The following is a 24239-nucleotide window of genomic DNA, read 5'->3' as shown; positions in this document are numbered from 1 at the left end:
GCTACTGTTCATTATAACATAATATAGCACTCACTACAAGGTACTGTAAGTTTTTGTTTAACTATTGTTAAAAATATTTGATTAAGTAATTACTTTAATAACATTTTAACTAAATTAAAAATCAAATAATCTAAGCCCTCATCGAATCTGTCGCAGCGAAGCATGTCCAAAATATTGACAGCATTGCCCTTGATGGCAAAATTAATTCTTTGGCCAATAAATAAGAGAGAACTAAATTGAATCCAGTAAAAAGTCGTAGCCCTAGGTCTTGTTAAATATCAATGAATGTTATCAATATTAAATCTTGATTAAAATTTCATAGAACCTGTTAAGTTTCTGACCCAATTCCGAACTTTGAACACTGAAACCAAACTGACATACGAGATAGGAATAAGTTGTTAGGTAGGTACATTATAGTGTCCGAACTTGTTTCGGACACTAAACTAAACTACTTTACACTACTAACTTATAACATAACTGTGTTTTAACTAAATTTCATGTGAAATTTAGTAAAAAAACAGTTATGTACTAAATTTCATGTGAAATTTAGTACGTAACTACAGTATATACTCATGTGAAATTTAGTAAAAAAACAGTTATGTTATCAGTTTTAACTCCCACACTGAAAAAAAAAATATCGTAATGCATTAAACCTTTTTATTTATGACCGAATTCCGAACTGTAAACATTGATACCAAGCTTAAATACGGGGTAGAAGAGTAAACATCGTTAAAAAGAAATTCGATGTGCGTTTTTACAGGCACAGTGGTATCCCGCGATCTCGTACAATGTACACAATGTGAAGTGGCCGGGATGCGGCATCAGTTGATCACAGCCACGCGACTCGCACGCTGGCTTCAGCCACTTACCTACTAATTTACTGTGTAAATCTTGTTTTGTGACACGTGGAGACTGTAATGTGACTGAGAGAACGATGTAAGTATCTAGAGTGACACAATTATTGAGAAGAGTTACACAAATAGCTAGGTATATCTTAGTTATTAGCGTAGCAGTGTGGTTGTTTTGTTTTGGTTTTGCTAACTTTGTCATAACTTGGATTAATTTTAACGTGCAGCTAAAGTGACTTAAAATAAAAAGTATATAAAAATTATGTGGAAATTTATTTAATGTACAGAATTAGGTATAATAATAATTGACAATTCTATAAATTGAACTTAAGTCTAAATTGTCCTTGTTGTTAAAAACCTGTTGATTGTCCAATTAAATAAAAAATTAAAACTTAAATTCTATTTAATTTAAACTTTTCGGTTTATATTTATGTTTATGTACCGTAGGAACCTACTTACGTTGAAAGCCGAAGTAGGTATAAACCTAACTAAATACAGAACGTGAATTTCAAGTATTTAGCTCTATTATCTTAGCTTGCCAATTAATCTACTCACATATAGTAAGTGAGTAAGTTAATTAGGTAGGCATGCCTCTAAGCTATAGGAAATGCGAATTATTAAACAATGCACCGTAATAGGCATTTGAGGAGATTAATAGTTAGATAATTAATTGATGGACTTGTTGATTGTATCAAACCAATGCCAATGTACCTAACTATGATATATTTAATAAGCTACATATTATACTAATACGGTAATCATGAATTTCTATTAATGAGGTGTACATGAGGAATATATTTATAAATTAATTAACCATTTTTTATTAAATATATATTTTTATCTAAATAGAGTAATAACCTCTATTTTACTAGCTTATATAGCTCGAGTACACAAACGCAATATTTTTAACCCCCGACCCAAAAAGAGGGGTGTTATAAGTTTGACGTGTGTATCTGTGTATCTGTCTTTGGCACCGTAGCGCCTAAACTAATGAACCGATTTTAATTTAGTTGTTTTTGTTTGAAAGGTGGCTTGATCGAGAGTGTTCTTAGCTATAATCCAAGAAAATCGGTTCAGCCATTTGAAAGTTATCAGCTCTTTTCTAGTTACTGTAACCTTCACTTGTCAGGGTGTTATAAATTTTTAATTTACACTTGTACTCCCATTTTCTTAGTGGATGTCTACCTACGTCATAATTGCTATCTGCATGCTCAGTCCGATCCGTCCCACCTTTTTCTTTTTTCGTATATTAAGATAAGATAACATAAACGTATCTGAAAATCTAAAAAGAGGGGGATTTCCTCTTCTGGAAAAGTTCAAACAGGCTCATAAAGAACAAACTGAACAACTTCCTTTACGTTTTCTCCAAGCTACATACATTCCATTGATGAAGTAAATTGTACTTGGTGGCACAAAAAAAACCACTAAACAAACAAACAACAACAAACGTATTTGGTTTTTTTGATAATTTGATTTAATTTAATGTAAGTACGCGTGTTAAATGCTTCCAATAAATACTGTTTTCTAGTACGGAGTTTCACATAGCAGAGAACATATAATTTTATACCAACCTTTGTAATTGTTTATTGTCCCAAATAAATAAAAATAAAAATAACCTAATTACGTCAAAATAATTACACTCACTTACAGATTTTTCATAAAAATATGTTTACGGATCCGCGTCCCATTTCTTATTTGACGGATAAAATGTGCGCTTATTCAAACGTATTAAAAGCAAAAAATCGAAAACCTTTTCAATGACCCTCAAAACTTTAAAGAGTAATGAAAAAATCTCGTTACGTGTCATTCGTCCCTCGAGAACCTCTCTTAACAGGGCTCTCTCCGTCACTTACTCCATACAATCGTAGTTCCGTTTTCATTTGAATATTAAGCAACCAAAGTCCATTGCAGACATATTCTAGAAACTAATATCTGTGCCTGTGGTGTTTTAGATTTTTCTAAAAATATGTAGTTTTAAAATTACAGGGGCTCAAAGATTTGTATGTGAATTTTTAAGACCGCGTAACTTTGAAACCAAATATTTTAACGGAAATCTGGAAAACCACAGGCATAGATATTAATTCCCGGAACGTTTCTACAAAATTCCATTGAGTACGATTGGTTAGTATTCCAATGAGAGACGAACTACGTTTGTATGGAGCGAGTGACGGAGAGACCCCTCTTAAAGAGTATTGAAAAAATCTCGTTACGCGTCATTCGTCCCTCGAGAATTCTTAAATATCGGATTATTCAATTAACTTACCGTTTTAAAAAGAAATTAATTTATTGATAGAGGTGTCCCGTGTCTGGTATAGATAGAGACCCTAGAATTCCAACAAGACTTTTGATAGTTTACCAACTAAGATAAGTAATATAGACAATAGAACTTTAGCCTTTCAAAATAATATGCAGTTTTGAGTAATTGAGGATCGAGGATCAAAGTTTATGGTTTTAGAATATAAAGGTAATAATCTATGCAAGTAAATGAAATTGTAGTCTTTCTATAAATTAGAAATAAACTCACATAAGGATAAAATAAGCTCTTTTATTTTTATGGCACACACTACGAAAAAAACACCATTTTTTTTTAAATTTTCAAATCCTGATTAGTGTCTAAAATGGCTGTAGGTATAAAATAACTTTGTATAATTTAGTTTACAGCTAATTTTATCTACAATAACGTATTTTTAAAACTTATTAGTCCAGTTCAAGTAACTTCATGCTTAGTTGAGTTGAACGACGATTACAATATTTTTACTCATGTCTAAAAAATACCTACCTAATATTTATCATCATTATCATCTTCAACCCAGTGCTGGTTCTGAGCACGGGTCTTTTCTCAGAATAAGTCAGGGTTGGCCACAGTCATGCCATGCTGTCCAACTCTCAGGCTTGTAAGTTTCCTCACGATGTTTTTCTTCACATTTACTGCAAGTTAGAAGTTAGGGGTGCGTAGTCCGTACCTACTCAGGATCGTACCCCCGATCATCCAAATAGGATCTTAACCACTAGGCTATCACGGTTTAAAACCCCTGAGCCCTTAAGTGTATTATTTTTATATTTAAAAAAAAACGGGTTTGCGAGTCGGACTCACACACGAAGGGTCCCATACCATCGTACAAGAAATAACACTTTTCAAGCTTTTTGTCGATGTATCCACAAATTCAAGGATGTCGAATTTTTCCCTTTACTAGTGCTATAAGACATTGCTGCCTGCCTTTCATGGTTCTAGGTCTACGGGAAGTACCTACCCCATAGATTTTGATTCCCCAACGGGAAGTTCCCCATTGGTTTTAATTTCCAGACTGACAGACATAGGCGAAGTGATCTTATAAGTGTTCCTTTTTTCTTTTGAGGTACGGAACCCTAAAATTAGTATACAGCTACTACATCATACACTTATTGACTGGATTCTATCAAAAGAGTTTTATTTATACTTCGCTTCACTCTTTATCGTTATACCTAAAGGAGTGAAGCGAAGCAAAAATAAATATTCAGTATAAATATCTCTTTTTCGCTTCATTTGTACGATTTCGATAGCGAAACCATAAGGTACAAAACGTGTACATTTAGATATAATAGATAACTGAAACAATATTCCATACCCATAATAGGCTTGTAAACTAAACAAGCGCTATTATTCTCAGAATTCCATCCGTTGCCTCAAAATCATTCACGTAATGAATACACGTGCGAGTAGAAATTGAAATTACAGCTGTAATAATGTAATCAAGTATTAATACAGCTTATCTCATAAAATATAATGACAGTGTAAGTATTCAGAAACAGTTGTTACCATTGTTCATACGAGTGCTTCATTTAGCAGAATGGGTAATCCATTAAGGGTAGATCGATATGACGGGATAATTAATGACATGGTATTAGCTTTAAGTATCAATATGGCGGCTAGCTAGAGGCACCATAGCGCGTTTGAGACAAACATTTTTTTTAAATTTCTTAGGTATAATATCTTTCTTAAATGTGTCGACAAAAGTTTTTTATCATATCATGTAGGTACTTAGTAAATAAAAATAAAGATTTTAAATCTATCTTGGCAAATCTCGATAAAAGATGGCGGACTCAAAACAACCATTGTTTGGTGACCATTATAGAATAGGGACTTGAAATAAGACAAATCCGTCCGGAAAATGATAATATGAATTACTCTCAAAAAGTTTCGTTGCGAGTTACACACGATAGTAGGACGGACTCGTTGCAATTGTCTCGTCCGTGCAGATGGCCCTAAGCCTCCGCTTTCCATCCTGTAGTAAAACGACCAGCTGCTCGATAGTGACTGCTTTATTACTTTAATTTCTAAACTACCTACATGATACATACATAATTAATTACTAAGTAGATTTTTTTTTTTTTTTTTTTTTAACTCTTTATTGAAAAGCTTAGTCACTAAGTGACTATGTCGCTTTATTATTTACAATCAACTTCACACTTACATTAACTTACTTACTTCGAATCTTAAAAAATATTCTACTTAACTTATATAGTAATTTAGCTTGATCACACGCAGGAAATGAAAGAAACGTAACACAATCAAAAATATTAAAATTTAAATCAAAAATATTACATAAGCTTAACCTAAACGATTCATTCCGAACACACTCCAACAACACATGGTAAATATCTTCAATTACTCCACACGTGGAGCAATTGGAAGAATCTGACTTTTTCATGAGAAAGGCAAATTTATTAGTAGGAATGTGTCCGGAGCGAAGCCTAAAAGCTGTAATTAGGTCTGATCGACTGGTTTTGTATTTATCAAACCAACAAAACCTCCATGGTTGGGACTGCATCGTCCTGTACCAGATGCCCTTCTCCCTGGATCGCTCATCAAAATACTCGTTCCAGAGAGAATAACACCTCACTCTTACATGCCAAATAAGATCTGAAAAAAAAGGTTCTAGTGCCATGTTCACACCATCGAGGCAGGCTTGTTTAGCAAGGGTGTCCACCTTTTCATTGCCGGTAATGTCAACATGCGATGGAATCCACTGTAAATAAACAGACTTAGATCCTGAATTAAAATCCAAGATTTGTTTTATAATTTTGTAGGCAATCGGGGAGCCTCGATAAGTCGAGGTGCATCGAGCCAAATGCTGCAGGGCACTTTTCGAATCGGTAAGGATAACAATCCTGCTGACATCAACTGATTCAATGTATGACAACGCTTCTGAAATAGCCAATAGTTCAATAACCATTATACAATGGTTTTGATCGTATTTAAATTTAGAGTAGCTATTAGTGTGCTCATCATAAACTGCAGCACCAGATGCGTCGTATTCTTTTGATCCATCTGTGTAAATTGGGTAAAAGCTGTTATAAGAATTTGCAAGAAATTGCTCGACTACTGTTTTTAATTGGTGTGCAGTATACTCTTTTTTAGGTTTATTAATAGAGGGAATATCACATCTAACAAAGTCATTAACATTCAAGTTGCTCACCCAAGTTTCCAGGGAAAACATTTCTAGTTGTCTACTTCTATATATGGGGACAGAATTTAGTTCTTGATGAATCATTACTAATAGAGGTTTACGTTTATTTAACCAATTACTTGGGGTTTCACATAATTGAGATAATTCACTCAGCAGGTCTATCACCTTATTACTATGAAAAGATTTAGCTTTAAACCAAAACTTGCCCGCTAAGTAACGTCTGCGAATATACAGCGGTTGTAGAAACAGCTCGCTTTCCATAGCATGTATGGGTGTCGTTTTAATGAAGTTTCCTATTATTCGCATGGCTCGATTTTGTACCATATCCAGCTTCTTTAGATGACATTTCGCAGCGTTATCGTACAAAAAACTTCCGTAGTCTAACCTGCTCCGAATAATAGAAATGTAAAGACGTCGTAAATGCGTAGGGTGGACACCCCAACTAGACCCTGTTAAAATTTTGAAAATGTTTAAAAATCGTAAAACTTTTTGGTTAGTCTCCTTTATATGTTTACTCCAACGTAGCGAGCGATCAAGCCAAAGCCCAAGGTACTTGACATTTTCCACAAGTTCTAGTTGACAATTATCGACCTCAAGGTGTATAGCACTTTGTCTTCTACCTTTCGAGAATAAGCAAATTTTACTTTTGACTGGAGAAATGTCAAGACCTAAATTATTGATTAACTTATTAAATAATTCTAGTGCTATTTGTACTTCGTTTTGAGCACGAGTGAGATTCTTATCTGAATAGTAAATTACATAATCATCAGCAAATTGCGATATCTTGACACTGTGCAAGGACTGAATCTGTTGACATATCTGTATTGTTGCCACATTAAACAATAGCGGAGACAAGGGATCTCCCTGTGCTAATCCTAAACAAGCAGTTCTGCTTATTTCATCGTCATGAATACGAATTTTAAGTCGTCGCTCGTTAAGGAAATTCCATAAATAATCACATATCTTCACACCAACACCATGATCGTGTAATGTTTTCAAAAGCATTGTTATATTGACATTATTATACGCATTATTTATATCGATAAAACAGGCAAGAGTTGTTTGGTTATGGGAGAAAGCCATCTGTATGGTAGACACCAATCGACTTAAACTATCGTGACATGATCTAGCTTTCCGAAACCCTACTGTAGCCTCGGAGAAAAGATTATTATGTTCAAAATACCACTCTAACCTTTTATGTATAATTGAATGAAATGTTTTACACAAACAGGAAATTAGTGAGATTGGTCTAAAAGATGAGCTTAAATTAGGATCTCTGCCTGGTTTTGGTATTGCAATTATTGTTATATCCCTCCATTGCCATGGAACTACATTAAGTGAAAAAAACAAATTATATAGCTGCAACAAAATAAGCAGTCCCTTCTTGGGTAAATTCCGTATCATAGAGTACGATATACTATCACATCCAGGAGCTGTGTTTTTAGATTTGATTGAGTTTTCCACTTCACATATGGATATAGGGCATTCTAACTGTGGGTTGTTAATATTAAAAATAGGGGCTGGTAGGGAAACATAGTCGGGGGTAAAAGATTTTAAAAAAGAATTAGCATTTTCGTTATCAATATAGGGCCTCGAAACTCTGTGACCTTTAAACCAGCGCATGCGATCCCACATTTCTTTAGCGGTTGAAACCTCATCAAGCGACGAACAATCTTTCTGCCAAGACAATGATTCCGCCCTTCGTATTAATCTTTGGGATTCCTTAATCTTGTTTTGAAGTATATCTAAATTAGCTGGGGTAGGGTTTTTTCGAAATTTTGAAAGCGCCAACCGACGTTCAGCAATTATTTTTGATAAGTTTGCATTCCAATAATGCCTAGGGGTAAATTTTTTAGCAGGGTTCTCATTAATTTTAATAATAGGTATGTATTTATCTGCTGCTTCAATCAAATGATTAATAAAAAGATCATATGCTTCTTGGGGGTCGAGGGGTAGGATAAAGTGAGAAAAAATATTATCCAGATAATCCCTATATTTCGGCCAGTCCGCTTTTCTAAAATTTCTTCTAACAGTGGGCTTAAATGATGGATTAAAGTCTATTGCAATTTTAATAATTAGGTGATCACTGCCTAGTGACTCGTTACACACATTCCAATTTAATTTGAGAGCTAAATTTAGAGATGCAATCGATAAATCAGGAGCAGATTTTTGTAACCTACCATTAACGAGCTTAACACGTGTCGACTCTAGATTGTTTAATGTGACAAAGTTGCTTTCAAATAAAGCATCACATATTTGAGTACCTCGAAGATCCGTCCTATTAGACCAGTTGGAGTGATGGCCGTTAAAATCACCTAAAATTAAGCTATCTTTATCCACAATAGACAACACAAATTCCCAATCACTCTGACTTGTTCTAATAGAAGGAGGGCAGTATACAGCAATTATATCTTTTAAAACTGGACAGTTATAAATTTTAACATGCATTAACTCGATACCTGTATTACTCGTATTTAATATGGGAACTGTTTTTGCTTTAACAGATCGATGAATAAAAACTGCAATGCCCCCATAGCCATCCCACCGATCTTGTCGGAAACATTCGTAACCATAAATATTTAAATTTGTATCGACATCTAACCATGTTTCACATACAACTGCGATATGAATTTTCTCTTGATTTAACAATTGTTTAAATACGACTAATTTGTTTTTGATACTTTGAGCATTCCATTGAATTATTTTTAGACTACTTTCCATTAAATTTATTAAATAACTGTTTAATTAGAGCAAGGCTAGGAAATTTATCTTCAGCAAAAGTTAAAAACCATTCCCATATTAGTTTTAACACTTCTACAGTCTTCTTCGTTATAGAATATGACTTCATAAATAATATTTCAGCAATTCTTTCAAGTAGTTCAGCACAAGAGGCTTTCTTTTTAGTTGTCTCTTCATCTCCACTTTGTGCAAGATTGTCTTTCGTATCTCCTCTTCTGTTCCAAAAATCATCCTCTTCAAATTCCCTATCTTTCTTTTCTTTACCTTTCCTCTTTTTCTTCTTGTTGGATTCATCTCGACGAGAAGTTGTAGGTTTAGGTTCATCACTATAATTTTCTTTAGCAGCTTCGGCATAGCTTCTTCGAGGTAGAGATTCCATAGATTCGGCATGAGATAGGTCAGTATCACAGGATGCAAATTTGGGAAAATCTTTTTGATTCGGCGGAGATGGCGGAGCATACATTGTTGAAGCTTTTTTGTAAGTAACATTAAACTGTGACATTATTTCACGTATTTTTTTCTCTTTTTTGTAGATCGGACATGACTTATTCAGTGACCAATGTGGGCCTGAGCAATTAACGCACTTGAAATTCGTAGTTTCGCAATTATCGTGATTTCCTGTACATTTCGGGCATACAATTTTTTTATTTGGGCAATTATTTTTGCTATGGCCAAAACGCCAGCATTTGGTACATTGCGTGACTGAAAAAACATACTTTTCGATTTGGATTCTCATATCGCAAACATATACATATGGAGGCACTGCCGTACCTTTGAATCCAAGGCGAATTGTTTCGCTTGGTAACCATCCAGTTTCGTCATCATTTCTTCGCATGAGTCTTTTCACTGACACTAGTTCGTGTTCTGTGCGTATGTTTTCTTTAATTTCTTCTTCAGGTAACTCAATTTCTACATTTCTAATTATCCCATATGATATCCCCACTTCATAAGTTTTTTGTATTCTCCATCCTTTTTCTAAAAAGGTATTACACGAAACCAGTTTTTCAGCGCTTTCTATATTACTAAATTGGATACGGACTTTGTATGGATTAACGTATCTAATTCTAGTGACGTCAGTAATATTTTCGCTACGAAGCAATTTAGCCAACTGAAACTGTTTTGGAATCGACTCCTTAGAGTAAATTCCCACTTCTATTGTATTTTCTTCTTCAGTGTTCTTCTCTGTGTACGTTCTGGCCCTTCTTTTGCCGTGTCTACCAACATAAGTCCATCCATTCGTAGAGTCTGACTCCCTCGCTCTTTTATTCGCCCCTCCTGAGTTAGATTCTTCGTTATTATTCATGTTGGAGTGTCGAGATTCGTCGGACATACTCTCGTCCTCAGGCAAGGGCGGATCCAGCATTGTTCAACTTTATACGCCCGAGCGACGCCGTCGACTCCGCACGCGCAGACACTGCCGCGAACGCGCTCTTTCGAATACTATCGGAGCAATAAATACACACCCTCGAGACAATACCGCTCTGAGCGAGCGTTCGGTGCGAACTGAATTACTAAGTAGATAAAATTACGTATATACAATACATCCATTCGTCCGCCCGTCCGTCCGTCTGTCTGTCCGTTTGTATGTAGAGAATTGAAATTTTCACAGAATTTGTATTTCTATTGCCGCTATAACAACAAATAATAAAAAGTACCATAAAAATTGGTTGTCTGTAAAGTCGGTTTACTGACGATAGTTGAACGTGACAACAAAGGCCGATTGTGCTTCTTTGTCGCTCGTTCCGCGCTCTCGCTTGCACTTCAAGCCTTACATGGAACGCCTCAGAGCGAGGTAACGCCGCATGAGTCATGTTTTTTCGTGCGTGCAGCCGGCTCTATCGAATTATAAGACGTTGTCACGTCAAAAAAAATTAAAGTGTTATTTCTTGTTCGATGTTACGGAACTCAGTGTGATCTGGATCGGTTTTCTTTGAGGTGGTTGACCGCACTACCTTCCGCCTTCAAACATACAATTTATAAATTTGGGAAAGGAAAAAACAAAAGAAAGTTTCAAGGAAAACATTGAATAATTTCTAACATCCCATGCATAATAATGAGCTTGTAATAAGTTACCAAGCTTATGTTAAACTAGCTTACTTGCTCTGTCTTCGCATGGATGCCCGCAGCATAAATATGTAAAAGGAACCTTACTAATTTGAATGTCTTATGCATGAAACCTTTTGACTTACAAAAGAAAATTTGCACTCAGTAGACATGGAAACTTACCCGTACGTCATAGCAGTAGCTTACGATTCGTTTGGTTCTGTTCTCTCCGTAATTTAATATTGAATTAATTAATATGTAGGCAGGTGTACATATAATAGATTATTAAGTACGCTACCATTAAAATGTATTTAGCAAATTCCAAGCTCCAAATATTTTTTGAGGATTCTATTAATGAAAACATTTATGGTTTATTGGAATTGGTCTTTATTCGGGGTTTTTGCCCTTGTGTGGGTATTCGACATTAAATGAACAGAGTACTTTATTTGCGCGATCCGGATTTTTAATTAAATAGATTTTATTAGATAGAATACGCCAAAAATATTCTCCTCTATAAATCCATAAGTACCTACGTATAATTATACCCATACTAATATTATAAATATGAAAGTATGTACGTCTGTCTGTCTGTTTACCTTTTCACAGCCAGTCTGTTTAAAGTGTCTACTTTGACGAAAGTTACACAGGTAATAGGTACAGATAATATAGCATGCATGTCGATTTTTTTTATGTGGTAGGCTGGTGTAATATAAGCAAGTATAGGCTCCTATTTATCGCAGAAAATCCAAAAGTTCCTACGGAATTTAAAAAAAATTGTGTAAGTATGTATTCGCTTTTAAAATTAACCGTTCTTAGTTTACTATACCTACTAGATGGTTTGTAACATACATTGCGTGCATTGATACTCGTAACTACACAAAGCTCATTGTGCATGGGTGCTAAATCCGAGGCAGTCAAAGTTACGTCAGTGTCTCGCTATCGAAACGGAAAACAGACCCTAAGCCCCAACACAGACTTGATGTGAGCAAAGTGAATTTCAAAGCAAAGCCATGGTTGGATGGAAACAGGTGTTATTGTGCAGAAGGCCATGGTACACAAGAAACAACAAGCTTGACTCGCTACACTCCGATAAAACTGACAAATCTCTATGGTAGGTACAACGTGCAGTATGCATTATACACCGCCCACCCTTCCATCACTCAACACGCAGGAAAAGCAAGCAAGCAATACCACACCACACAACACCGCAAAACTCTTTTAAAATACACTCATTCTAGGTTCATTTCACTCCGACAAGATACTCCATCTTCAGGAGTTATAGACTGCACAATGCACAAGTCAAAGTCTAAGCCATTTATTCATAATAGGTACCATTGTACAATTTTTTATTTATTTTTTATCTATTGTTGAATTCGTATGATATAATTGTTATTTCTACACGCAAACTTATAAAATGAAAGCTACGCGGGTTCCAAACGCGCCCTGGTCTAAGAAACCCACTACATACTCAGCCGGGTATTTTTTTACCTAAAACTTATTAGAAGTCGTTCTTTCTCTAGCTTTCTTATCATTGTCAGAACTCGCATACCAAGTGAGGATACCTGCATACCTGAGAGTTCTCCATGGGGTCTTTCAAAGGTGTGTAAAGTCTGCCAATCCGCCTTTGGCGCTAGTGGTGGACTATGGCCAAACCCTTCTCTTTCTGAGAGGAGACTCGTGCTCTGTAGTGAGCCGGCAATGACTAAGATGATGATGAATCTGTAGCTATTTAAGACACCACCATTTTGTTAAAAATTAATTAAATTCTCAGAAAAAAATGGTTTTTACATTTTATAAATAGCTACTCAGTAATTTGTTGTGAATTTTTATCCAACTTTTCATACAGTTCATACAAATAACTCGCAACATCTGTTTCCCCTGCAGTATTTTGTTCAGTTTGGAGTTCACACATAGTTATTTGTCGACCTATTCCATTTAAAATCTGGTTCAAAAACACTTTTATCACAAATCATTTATTAACTCTTTTGAATGGTAATTAAACATAATATATTCCATATTAGCAATTTTCCTAGCGCACTGGTTTTTTTAATCGATTATAAGTTAGCCTTTAACTGCGATCTCACCTGAGGATGCAGTCTAAGATGGAAGCGGGCTAACTTGGAAGGGGTATGGAAGTTTTTATTAAACCCATACTTACCCCCTACTGGTTTCTACACAGCAAACCGCTTGGCGGCATGGCTTTGTCTGTAAGGTGACAGCTAGCCACGGCTGAAGCCTCCCACCAGACCAGACCAAAGACGGAATTGACGCCGGGAGCTACCTCTTAGAAGACCACATCGCTCACCACTGCACCAAACACTGGTGAGCACTGCAGTGGTCTTACAAATGGGGTCAGGGTTCAATTCCTGGCAGGAGCGATTAAGACATTTGTTAATTCTAAATTGTCTCAAGTCAATTCTGGTTCAGAGGCTTCAATCGTAGCCAGTAATCGCCCTACCAGTAATGGTAGAAGAATAAGTGGTAGAAGAAGCCCGCATTGTATATTTTTTATAAAAAATCTGTCCGTGTTTTGGTATTTTCAGCTCAAAGATGTCTGTTTTCCTAATTGGCTGACCAGATAATAATTTTACAGAAAGGAAGAAAACGTTGTATCGAGTTATCCAGATTTTAGTAAAGAGTAGATATTAGAAACACGCGTAGGTACAAAGTAGCGAACAAGCGCAAGTCTACAATATAGGTACAAATTACTCGTACCTATTAACTTTAATTAAGTGCTTTTACTTTAATTGCATTGTATCTCATCAGAAGGAAAAGCTAATTGGAGGTTACTGGTAATGTCTCTACCGAGAGAACTCTCCTGCCAGATTTAAATTACTTAGGTACTTAGATGCATAAAATAAATATTAATAAATATCTGCTAGGTTTTTACAGTTATATCGTCTACGAAGTTCGCTTTCTTATTCATTTTTATTAAGAATTAATGAATTTAATGACGATACTTTTGAACTTATCTCATAAAATGGATAACTTATACCTAACATCTAGGTATAAAAAGTTCTGTTTATTTTCAATTTTAATTTGGTTCCTTGATGGGCAACGTACAAAACGTTTTTAGCTAGAAATTGGGATCGATTTTATTCATTCTTTTGAATGATAAGACCTTTTAAAATATTTTTGAAGCAAACGTACCGATGAAACATTCATAGAATTAAGAAGAAGGTCTTTGGAAACACCTTGTTGTCTGGGCTCTAATTAAATAAACGTGGGTCAATGCCACCTGGGTGCCTGGTGCACTTCGACCGCCCGTTGTGCCAGATCCTTTTTTCCACGCACATGCAAACTGTGGAATCAACTCCCATCGGTAGTGTTCCCACTAGATTACAACGTGGGGTTACATACAGCGGTACATCTGGTGCTGTAAATGTTCATGGGCGGAGGTAATCACTTCTCATCAGGTGACCCGCCTGTTCGTTCGCTCGCTATATATATATATATTAAGTTAATAATGCGACAATTTGAATGATAAAATTGTCGCATTGTCACGACAAGCGCTGTTTAATAAAACCGACATTTATATATGTTATACCTACTTACTAATTAAATGTAGTCGAATTGTTTCACAAACCGTGTTTAGCAAAACCCTAAAATTGTTAAATATGTTGACTGTGTAGCCGACAAGACAGGCAGGCGACAATAAAAGTGGCTGTTACTGAAAAAATAGTTATGATAAAAGTTATATATCAATTATTTTTAAGTATGTAACAATCGGGTTGTCGCTTCCGTGGATATAGTAAATCTCACTTCACATTGTTTAGTAAAGCTCAAAAACTGTAAAATATGTACACAAAAAGAGAATAAAACTGGCTGTTACTTGACGAAAAAATTGGTATAATTTATTCGACCCATATCAGGTAGACCAAGGATTATTTTTAAGTTTCAAATATCAATCTTTCTTAACCTATAAGACATCGGAGACCGGAAAATAGCTTTTTGATGTAAATTCTGTTTCACCTGAGATGACACGGCTCTATAATGGCGAACACCTTTGAAATAATAGCAGTGGAAAATTGCTTTACTGAAACTTGATAAAACGCTTACTTACTACTCGTCTACTGTGATCGTAAAACAGTGTTCGATCATAAGTTATCTCGAAGCAACTTATCCTTTAATTTTTTTGTTTTGCTATTACGCTGGGTAAGCAACGTCTCAAATTGGTGACTGGATGGGTAACCGATCTTTTAGAGAAGAAAACCTGTATCACCAGTAGCTTTCCTACAGATCAATATAAAAATTTATTCCTATTATCTAGTGAAAATATCCATACCCGCAAGCAAGAGTTTCCAAAGTTCGATTTCCGGTTCGCTCAGTTAAGGAAATGCTATTTTCCAAATGGGGTCGGGAAGTCGATTCCTATCTACTAAGCTTTGCAAGCGTTTCGGCGAAGCCTTAATGGGAAACAATTTACTAGTTGCTCTGTATGCTATGCTGTACAAAGGCCGTTGCAAAACCAAACGCGCCTAATCCCATAGCAGTTGACCTGGCACAGCTTTGCAGAGCTGGGGCTTATTTTGTGGTGCTATTCAATATGCTATACGAGTGTGTTAAATATCATTACCCATATTACAAATGCGAGAGTTCGTTTGTTGGTTTGTTCATCAGTTACGCCAAACTAGAGCCACGCCGTTGGTACGGATTTTTTGGATGGATATAGTTGAAGACCAGCCCGGCTAACATGGGCAGTAGATAAAAATTATGTCCCCCGATTATATCCACTGATGTCATAGAAATCAGTGGATAATATAATCGGGGATATAATTTTTATCTACTGCCCATGCTAGCCGGGCTGAAGAGGGGCATATGCTACTTTTTGTCTCGATAAATCAAAGAGTTTCTACGGGATTTTCAAAAGCTAATTCCTCGCTGACGAAGTTGGAAGCGTCAGTTTGTTGTTAATTTTTTTAAATATAGTGAAATATAGGTATGTTTTAAATTATAGCGAAAACTGCTCATTCTTAGCTGAGTTTTCAATAATTAGCATAACCCGATAAAATAATACAGAATGTTATTTCTATGAAATTTATTTTCGCGAACTCAGCTCCCAGTTTTCCCACGATAAAATTCCACAACTAGATTCTGGTACAGATTCCATTGAATTATTCATCTTTCGCTACACCGAATTTAATTCGTAGCTGCAAGTAATAAAAATTCAAGAAGCTTCGCGTCGGAAGTCGTTAAGTATAGGTAGGGTAGTATTGATTTTATTTACCACGTTTTCATCCCTAATTTGCCCCTAAGGGCTATGGCACAAGTTTGTGTTTAAAAAAAGTTGTAATGTCTTGAATACTTAATGCATGGGTTAAAAATTTTTGAATATAAAAATACAGATAAAACTTTGTCAATAAACCTACTTAAAAATAGCTAATAATCTGGAACGACCACGGCAACGATACCCATAAAATATAATATATCTATTTTAACGCGATGTTGTATCCAAACGGTAAATCGTTTGGCAACACGACTTTGTTGGAGCCAATTGGAGCCAACTTATAAATTAACGATTGCGGAATTAAACTCGGGAACTACAAATAATACCACAGCCGTATACCGAGTTGGCGTTTTGCAACGCGGCTTTGGCGTTCCACAATTTGGCATATACCTACTAAGGCATTCTGCGTACCGTTTTTTTGGCGTTGTGCGAAAGTTAAAGTAAATTTAGATTAAGACTATGTAATAACTCAAATTTGCTATAAATTGATTGATTGATTAATTTATTGCGTCTAAATGGTCCCCATTGCATCAAGAAAGTCGTTAATTTCTAGTTAGGTACCAACCAATTTCATAGTATTATATGTTAAGCTGGTCATTGACTCTACAAAACAAGGGCTTATTTGCACCTGAAATAGCAAAAAAAGTACAAAATAAACAAGAAAAGAATAAAAGTGTGTTTCCCCATAAAGCTGTGTCAAAGGAAAGTTAGGTTGTTGACGGTAATTTATGAATATTTTCTGACTTGTTACAGGCATCCGAAAACTTTGATCACGGCCGCTGCGCGCATGAATAGTGATCATTCAGGTTCAACGGTTTGGTAGAAAGCTGTTTATCAGACGAAAGAAATGGCGTACGAAGAACGTAGTACCTCAAACATAACTCAGACTCTGTCGAACTTGTTTGAGGAAATGCTATTAGCTACAGAAGAGTCTAATGAGAACAAAACCGTTGATGTGTCGAAATTTTTGGTGGCTTTAAAAGACAAATCTACGAAGAGTAACCATGAGTCCATAGATTTTGGGACGTTAGTGAAACTGGTTGATGGGTGGCGGTCGAAGTTGAATTTGACTAAGCCTACGGAGGCGCCGTGCAACTATTGCGATGGAGGGATCAGGGACGTGGTTCTTGCGTACAACAATATGCATGGATATTTTAGCCTAATTGTAAGTAATGTATTTTTCATAAGAGTGGTGTTAGCCAAGACGTTGGTCTTCTATTCAGAGATCTCTTACTTTTCCAAGTTTCAATTAAATACTTGCTTTGACTGTGAAGGCAAATATCGTGAAGAAATCTGCTTGCCTGAGAGTTCTCCATAATTTACTCAAAGGTGTGCGAAGTTTGACTATAATGGCCTTGACGCTTCTCATTCTGAGAGGAGATCTGTCTCAGTACTGGGAAAGCAATGGATTGATGATGATAATGATACTGACCTACCTTGCGTCTTGTGACTTTTATTTTGTTTTATTTATTGGTAGGCCAAACTGTACTTCTATTTTTGTTGTACACGTTTTTCCGTACCTATTTGTTTTTTTGAGCTGATGTAAGTTGCACTATGAAGCATAATATATTATTCATTTATTCATTCATTGCGTTGTGGCTTTTGCGCCTCTTGTATGTAGAACTGACAGACAAAACTTCTCAGCAACTTCAATAAAATTGTAGGAGAGATAAGTAACAAGTAATTCTTATCTCGTCTGGCACGCGCTGACTCTCTCTCGATCTCTCTCTAATAGAAAGTTGTAAAATACAACTTCAAAACTTCAAAATGAATTTCTTCTCGTCAGTTCGTAGAAAATCTTGTTACATGGTCTTGTCGGTACATGGAGCCTTGTTAACAACCACATATACCTACTTAGTTAATAACAACGTGAAAAGAACCTGTATAAAAATAATAATAATTAAGAACAGCATTGCTCAGCAGAGACGGTATTCATTACAAAAATTTTAACCTACCATAACATTTCATTATGTTATGTTAAATAAATAAAAAAGTAAAGGTTAATAGTAGCGGTATAGTTACTAAGAGGATTAAAGTTATACTTTTATCGTTACTTAACAGTAGGTGAATGTAGGTATATTACAAAATTAAATAAAAAAATAATACCCAGGTATTTTTGAACAAACGTACTCTATCCATATAGGTAGTAGGTACCTCTAAAATATACACTAGCGGAAGATAAAAACTAAAGCGTTGTTCACACCAATAAACGAATTTATACATACTACGCCGGTACATTGAATGCTGCATCCTACGTAAAACTCGTCGGAATAATGAAATTTCACCGAAAATTCGTTTTATTTTCCATATATAAAGTCCCCTGGCGTTTTTTTTCTTTGTATAGTTAGTTTTGTTGAACACAGCGCACAACGCATAATCTTTTGTAGATGTGGATCGCATACAGACGGAGAGACGGAGTGAAGTGCAGCTGATTTTATCCGCAGAATTCTGTGATATACATATGTATGGAAAGCACTTGTTGAGCGTAGTTATACTTTTTGTTCACGTTGATGCGAATTTCTATTATTGCAAAATTTTCTCAGTCAAAAATACCCTCTCACATTTTGGCTAGTAATCAATTTAGCTGTAGTAACAAAAGTTTTGTGAAACCACTTAGGTAACTGAGTTTATAACTCCCTTCCGTTTACATTTAATCACTCCTCACTCCACTTAACAGTTATAAAGTTTGTTTGAATGACGTAAGCCTGACCTTTTGTGGCGGGGGCTATCTCAAAAACCTAACTAGGTAGTAAGGAATATGAAATTTCGGTATATTATGTACCACATACTGTATTTAAACAACAAATATTGAAAACAACGATTTATGAAATAGTTTAAAGCTGCGACCAAATGAACGAACATTTTGGGTTTTTATTTCACGGTTTATTGCGATGTTCTAGCTAGGACAAGAAATATTTCATAAACCCAAAATGTGATACATATTCATAAATTATGTACGAAACCCTACGAGAGCGACGCCCGATCCACACTTGACCGGTTTTTATTCTTTTACATAACTATGAAGTAGGTAGGTACCTATATTCATTACATGTACCTAATAATGATGTTTACCTCAACACGGGGCATTCAATTTGCATCGCTGCCATCGCTGTTCATATACTAGAGACGAATTGCATGAACCGCAGGAGTTGAGCGTGACGCATTTTCAGTGCGTACGTTTTAGTCGTGCTGATAACGTCATTTCCGTCTTCAGTAGGATTAGTAAGAGCTACAAGCTCTTACTAATCCTACTGAACTAACGATGACAAAATTCGAGCGTCGAAACAATAATGTAAAATAAATAAATGAACTATTTAGGTGATGCTTTACTGTGAATGCGTGACTTTAGTCATGCATTCTTATTTCAGTACCGTCGATTCTTAATTTGCAAGCTTTCCGCTTGAAACGCTAGCTGTAGATCTATGGATGAACTTGAGCCATTTTACTTTGATTTCATCAGTACTACTAAAAGGCGTCGAATAAAAGCTGCTGTTGTACACGCATGAATTATGTGACGCCGCCGATGCGGCCAACTCGTGCTGCTGTATCCATTCTCGTTTGAAATTTTTCAGCATTACAATAAGCTCGCACATTCGGTGCGGAAGGGCGTGCTATTTGAGCTGTTGACAACGTACTTAAATTATAGTACTGTAGGGTTAGTACGACTTTGAAAACTCGCCAACGTTGATAGAATATCGAGCATCGAATCACCTTAAAGTTCAGAACGTGATATAGGTGATTGTTTTAAGAACTGATCTATACATTTTATACAAGATTCGAACGATAGAGATTTGTTTGAACTCTACTAAAAGATTTCGTACCCTATCTTGGGCGATTTGTTAAAGTACGAACGACATTATAGGCACGTGTAGAAAAAGCAAATAATTCATGTAAACTTGTTCTCATATAGAGTCGGTATACCATAGAATAAGTTGGTGTCACTGAAATCCACATAATTTAATGGAAATGGTATATGCAGTCAATAGCAATTTTCTCACACAAATATTTGAAAGCTCTGACTTCCAAATAACGAAAATTAAACTGGAATGCTTTGCTTAACTTTGCTTAATTCTTTAAAAAAATTGAACTAAGTTAATACGCTGGCTCAGTGACTCAAAGAGGATTTTGACCTCAGAAATGATTGTAGTGGAATATTATTCTAACCATGCCACAGCCTAACGATACTTCATACAGTCGGTCGACAGAGACAGAGCAATCCTATAGGATCACACGGACGAGATAGGGGAGGGATCATATCGATCTGCAGAAGTCGGTAGAACAAACTGTAATTATTTTTCTTAGTAATGGATCAGTCACGTCACACAACTTGATAGAATACGAGCATCAAAACATGCCAGCATCAAAGTATAATGAAGCTTAACGCCTTGTTTTAAAGTTCAAGTTCATTAATTATACATCTACAGCTAGCGCTCCAAGTGGAAACCAGGCGAAATTAAAACCGGTGGTAATGAATTTTCTACTTTATATTTTTATTTATTTATTTGTACCGGAAAGTTATAACAATAAAAAAAAAAAGTGGACAGGCAAGCACTTATCTCTACCAGTGACCCTTGGCAGTACGAGAGGTTGTAAAGGGAGTAGAATACTTACAACAAAGATAGAATGTCTTCATAAAAAAGGTTTTTAATTCAAGGAAGTAATAGGTTAATTATTTTACTCTGACGTTGTTGTGCTTATACATTCGAATTCTATTAACGTTGGTGCAGATCCCAAATATCGTGGGTCGTCTCTTAAGGCGCATTTTCACTAGGCGACATGTCGCAGATACTTGTCGCTCGACATTCACGTAGTTGTCTCTGTAAAAGTTGTGGGACAATGTCCCGCGACATATGACTCGTTCTCATTGGCCAGTCGTGATCAGTATGTCGCCCGAGGAAGGAGTGTTGTTCAGTGCAGTGGAACACAAAGCGACACACGTTCTCACCACTCAAAGCCTGTCCGGCAATTGTCGAGGGACACGAAGGTCGCGCGCGTCGACGCTCGCAGACCATCGACTCGCGACAAGTTGCGCGACACGTAAATGTCCCAAGCGACGTCGGACGACGTCGGGCGACATGGCGCGGGACACGTGAATTTCGTGTCGAGCGACAGAGTCGCGCAACAAATGTCCCCTAATGAAAATGCGGCTTTACTGTATATATTTACGCTGTGCCTTTACTAAGCATATTAGCTTTTCAAACCTAGCCCGAATATTAACCATGTGTAAATTGGTTTGATACAAAAGTTCACGAACTAATTTGAAACTTTATGTTATGCTTGTTCCAAGCAAATATTATTACGAGTAGTTCGCCCAGTACCTCCACCACCTCTATTCCACGGAAAGAAGTAAGTACACTGAGATTTTTGACATGACAACATCTTATAATTCGATAGAGCCGGCTGCACGCACGAAAAAACATGACTCATGCGGCGTTACCTCGCTCTGAGGCGTTCCATGTAAGGCTTGAAGTGCAAGCGAGAGCGCGGAACGAGCGACAAAGAAGCACAATCGGCCTTTGTTGTCACGTTCAACTATCGTCAGTAAACCGACTTTACAGACAACCAATTTTTTTCTATCATATATGGGATTTCGTAACAGCGAGAGTCCTCCTACTAACTTCTTTCCGCCACCGTACACCGTCCAAGTGATCATTCAATAACTAAGGTACCCAAGGTTTAATTATGTAACTTGACTGTGATTTTCAACACAGAGCCAGAGTGAAATGTAACAAAGCAGAGTGATCTGTGTTTTGACTTTTGACTAGAACATTTTTATTACAGCGCGGTGTGCTACAAGGTAATACTAACGTGCCAGTCTTCTTTTCAAGATATATGAATGGATAATCAATTAAAACAGATGATTTCTTCACACAGGTATGTTTGTTCGGTAGTTTAGCCAATGCGCTGAACGTTGCAGTGTTAACAAGAAGAGACCTGGCAGCGGCACCAATCAACCGCCTGCTCAAATGGCTGGCAGTCGCAGATGTGTTTGTCATGATGGAATACGTACCTTTTGCCATATACAGATATCTAGTGAGTAACTTTGACGTTTATTTTCATTATTGATGTTGTCTTTATTAGTCTGATGACAAATTCATCATCATCATCATCACTATCAACCGATAGACGGCCACTGCTGGACATAGGTCTCTTGTAGACGTGTATGTGTGTGTCTGTGTATCTGTGTATCTGTCTGTGGCATCGTAGCTCCTAACAAATGAACCGATTATAAATTAGGTTTTTTTTTTGTTTGAAAGGTGACTTGATCGAGATTGTTCTTAGCTATAATCGAAGAAAATCGGTTCAGCCGTTTGAAAGTTTTTATAAATAAAATATAAATTTTAATGTTGTAGTACATTTATATTTATGAACTCAGAATTTTCTCTTCTTTCATTTGACACCCCACTCGACACAATAGCAAAAAAAATTTTTGGAGACCCCAACTTTTTTTCATGTAACATCCGTTAGGTAAATTTTTTTCGTATAAAATGTAGCCTATGTCACCCGGACCTTTACGACGAATCGATTGACACCTCATTCATCAAAATCGGCCCAGTAGTTTTGGCGCTACGGTGGAACACACAGAATCAGGATACAAACATACACACATACATACATGCATAGACTTCTAAAATCATAACCCTTCCTTTTGGCTTTGCGGCAGTCGGGTGAAAAAAAAAAACCACTCGGGAGCTCCTATTTCGATTACTATGCCAGAGAGGTTGTCAAGTTCTCCTCAGTATTTACCTAATGTTTTTCCGCTTATCATAAATCTAGTGAATATTCATATAATCTAGTGAATTATCATAAAGCTAGGTTTCGGCATTCTGCCAATTGACCAGTTCGTAAAGTCTTACGACATATTGGAATGTTCTTACAATTATACTGCAGAATATCTGCATCTTTGAGTCACTTAAAACCTTGATTAGTATTGTAATGAAAACAGGAAAAAATAGAGATCAATATTATGTATTTTGTACAAGAAACATTATTTAATATAATAATTTGCTAAACTAGATCATTATAATATAATAAAAATTTATGTTTGTTTATATGTTAATTAATTTGTTCATTTATTTCCTATATATGCGTTCGCGCATCTTTCATCCGGTAAGTCAAGTTCAAACTTTGTAAGTTTTTGTCGACGCGCGCAAGTGCGTGAAGGTTTCATGCACTTGCGTTGCACGCAAGTCCCAATACTATACGCCCCATGCCAGACATTAACTAGTACTAGCCGATGCCCGCGACTTCGCCCGCGTGGATTTAGGTTTTTCGAAATCCCGTGGGAACTCTTTGATTTTCCGGGATAAAAAGTAGCCTATGTGCTAATCCAGGATATTATCTATCTCCTTTCCAAATTTCAGCCAAATCCGTCTAGTAGTTTTAGCGTGAAGGAGTAACAAACATATACACACACACACACAAACTTTCGCCTTTATAATAATAGTGTGAAGTGTGAAGTGTGATTAGTGTTATGAGAAGTGTGATAGTACCAATAAATGGTCCAACATGCAACATAACATAAACGCACTATAATTCATTGAAAAACTAACTTGGTTCTTTTGCATTATGGACTTACAAAAAGTAACACTAATCAAGGGCGAGTATATTTACAAGATACGTTCAATATAGGCAGATAACACTAGGAAAAAATCTCTCATACTCATAGTATTTTGCGAGATTATGCGGAAGCTGTGAATGACATCGAGTGGCGAGCTTGACTGCGATGAAGAATGCACGGAAAAACATTTGGCGCATCAAAACAGATTTGGGTTTCCTTTATGACGTAGACGTACGAGCGTTCGTCGGCTATATTTAATCGTTATTGTAGGTACTTTAATTTTACGAACCACCTAGTATGTCCGACCGAAACTTAAGCACTGCTTGTTTTGTATAGTTATTGATAACTATTCTAACTTTATGAATTAATTAATT

General features: G+C 36.2%; 1 protein-coding gene across 1 annotated transcript in view; it reads left to right on the top strand.

The window, feature by feature from the left end:
- Positions 1 to 832: 832 nt before the first annotated feature.
- Positions 833 to 24239, top strand: part of LOC123875696 (G-protein coupled receptor dmsr-1-like) — a 31177-nt gene continuing 7770 nt past the window's right edge. Inside the window, exons 1-3 of the mRNA XM_045921683.1 lie at positions 833 to 936; positions 17058 to 17469; positions 22179 to 22337. Of these exons, the coding sequence (XP_045777639.1) occupies positions 17152 to 17469; positions 22179 to 22337 (477 nt within the window). The 5' untranslated portion in view covers positions 833 to 936; positions 17058 to 17151. The remainder of the gene's footprint in view (positions 937 to 17057; positions 17470 to 22178; positions 22338 to 24239) is intronic.

This window comes from Maniola jurtina, chromosome 20, assembly GCF_905333055.1.
Source record: "Maniola jurtina chromosome 20, ilManJurt1.1, whole genome shotgun sequence".
NCBI classification, from domain to species: domain Eukaryota; kingdom Metazoa; phylum Arthropoda; class Insecta; order Lepidoptera; family Nymphalidae; genus Maniola; species Maniola jurtina.
This window is presented reverse-complemented; position numbering and strand designations above follow the sequence as displayed.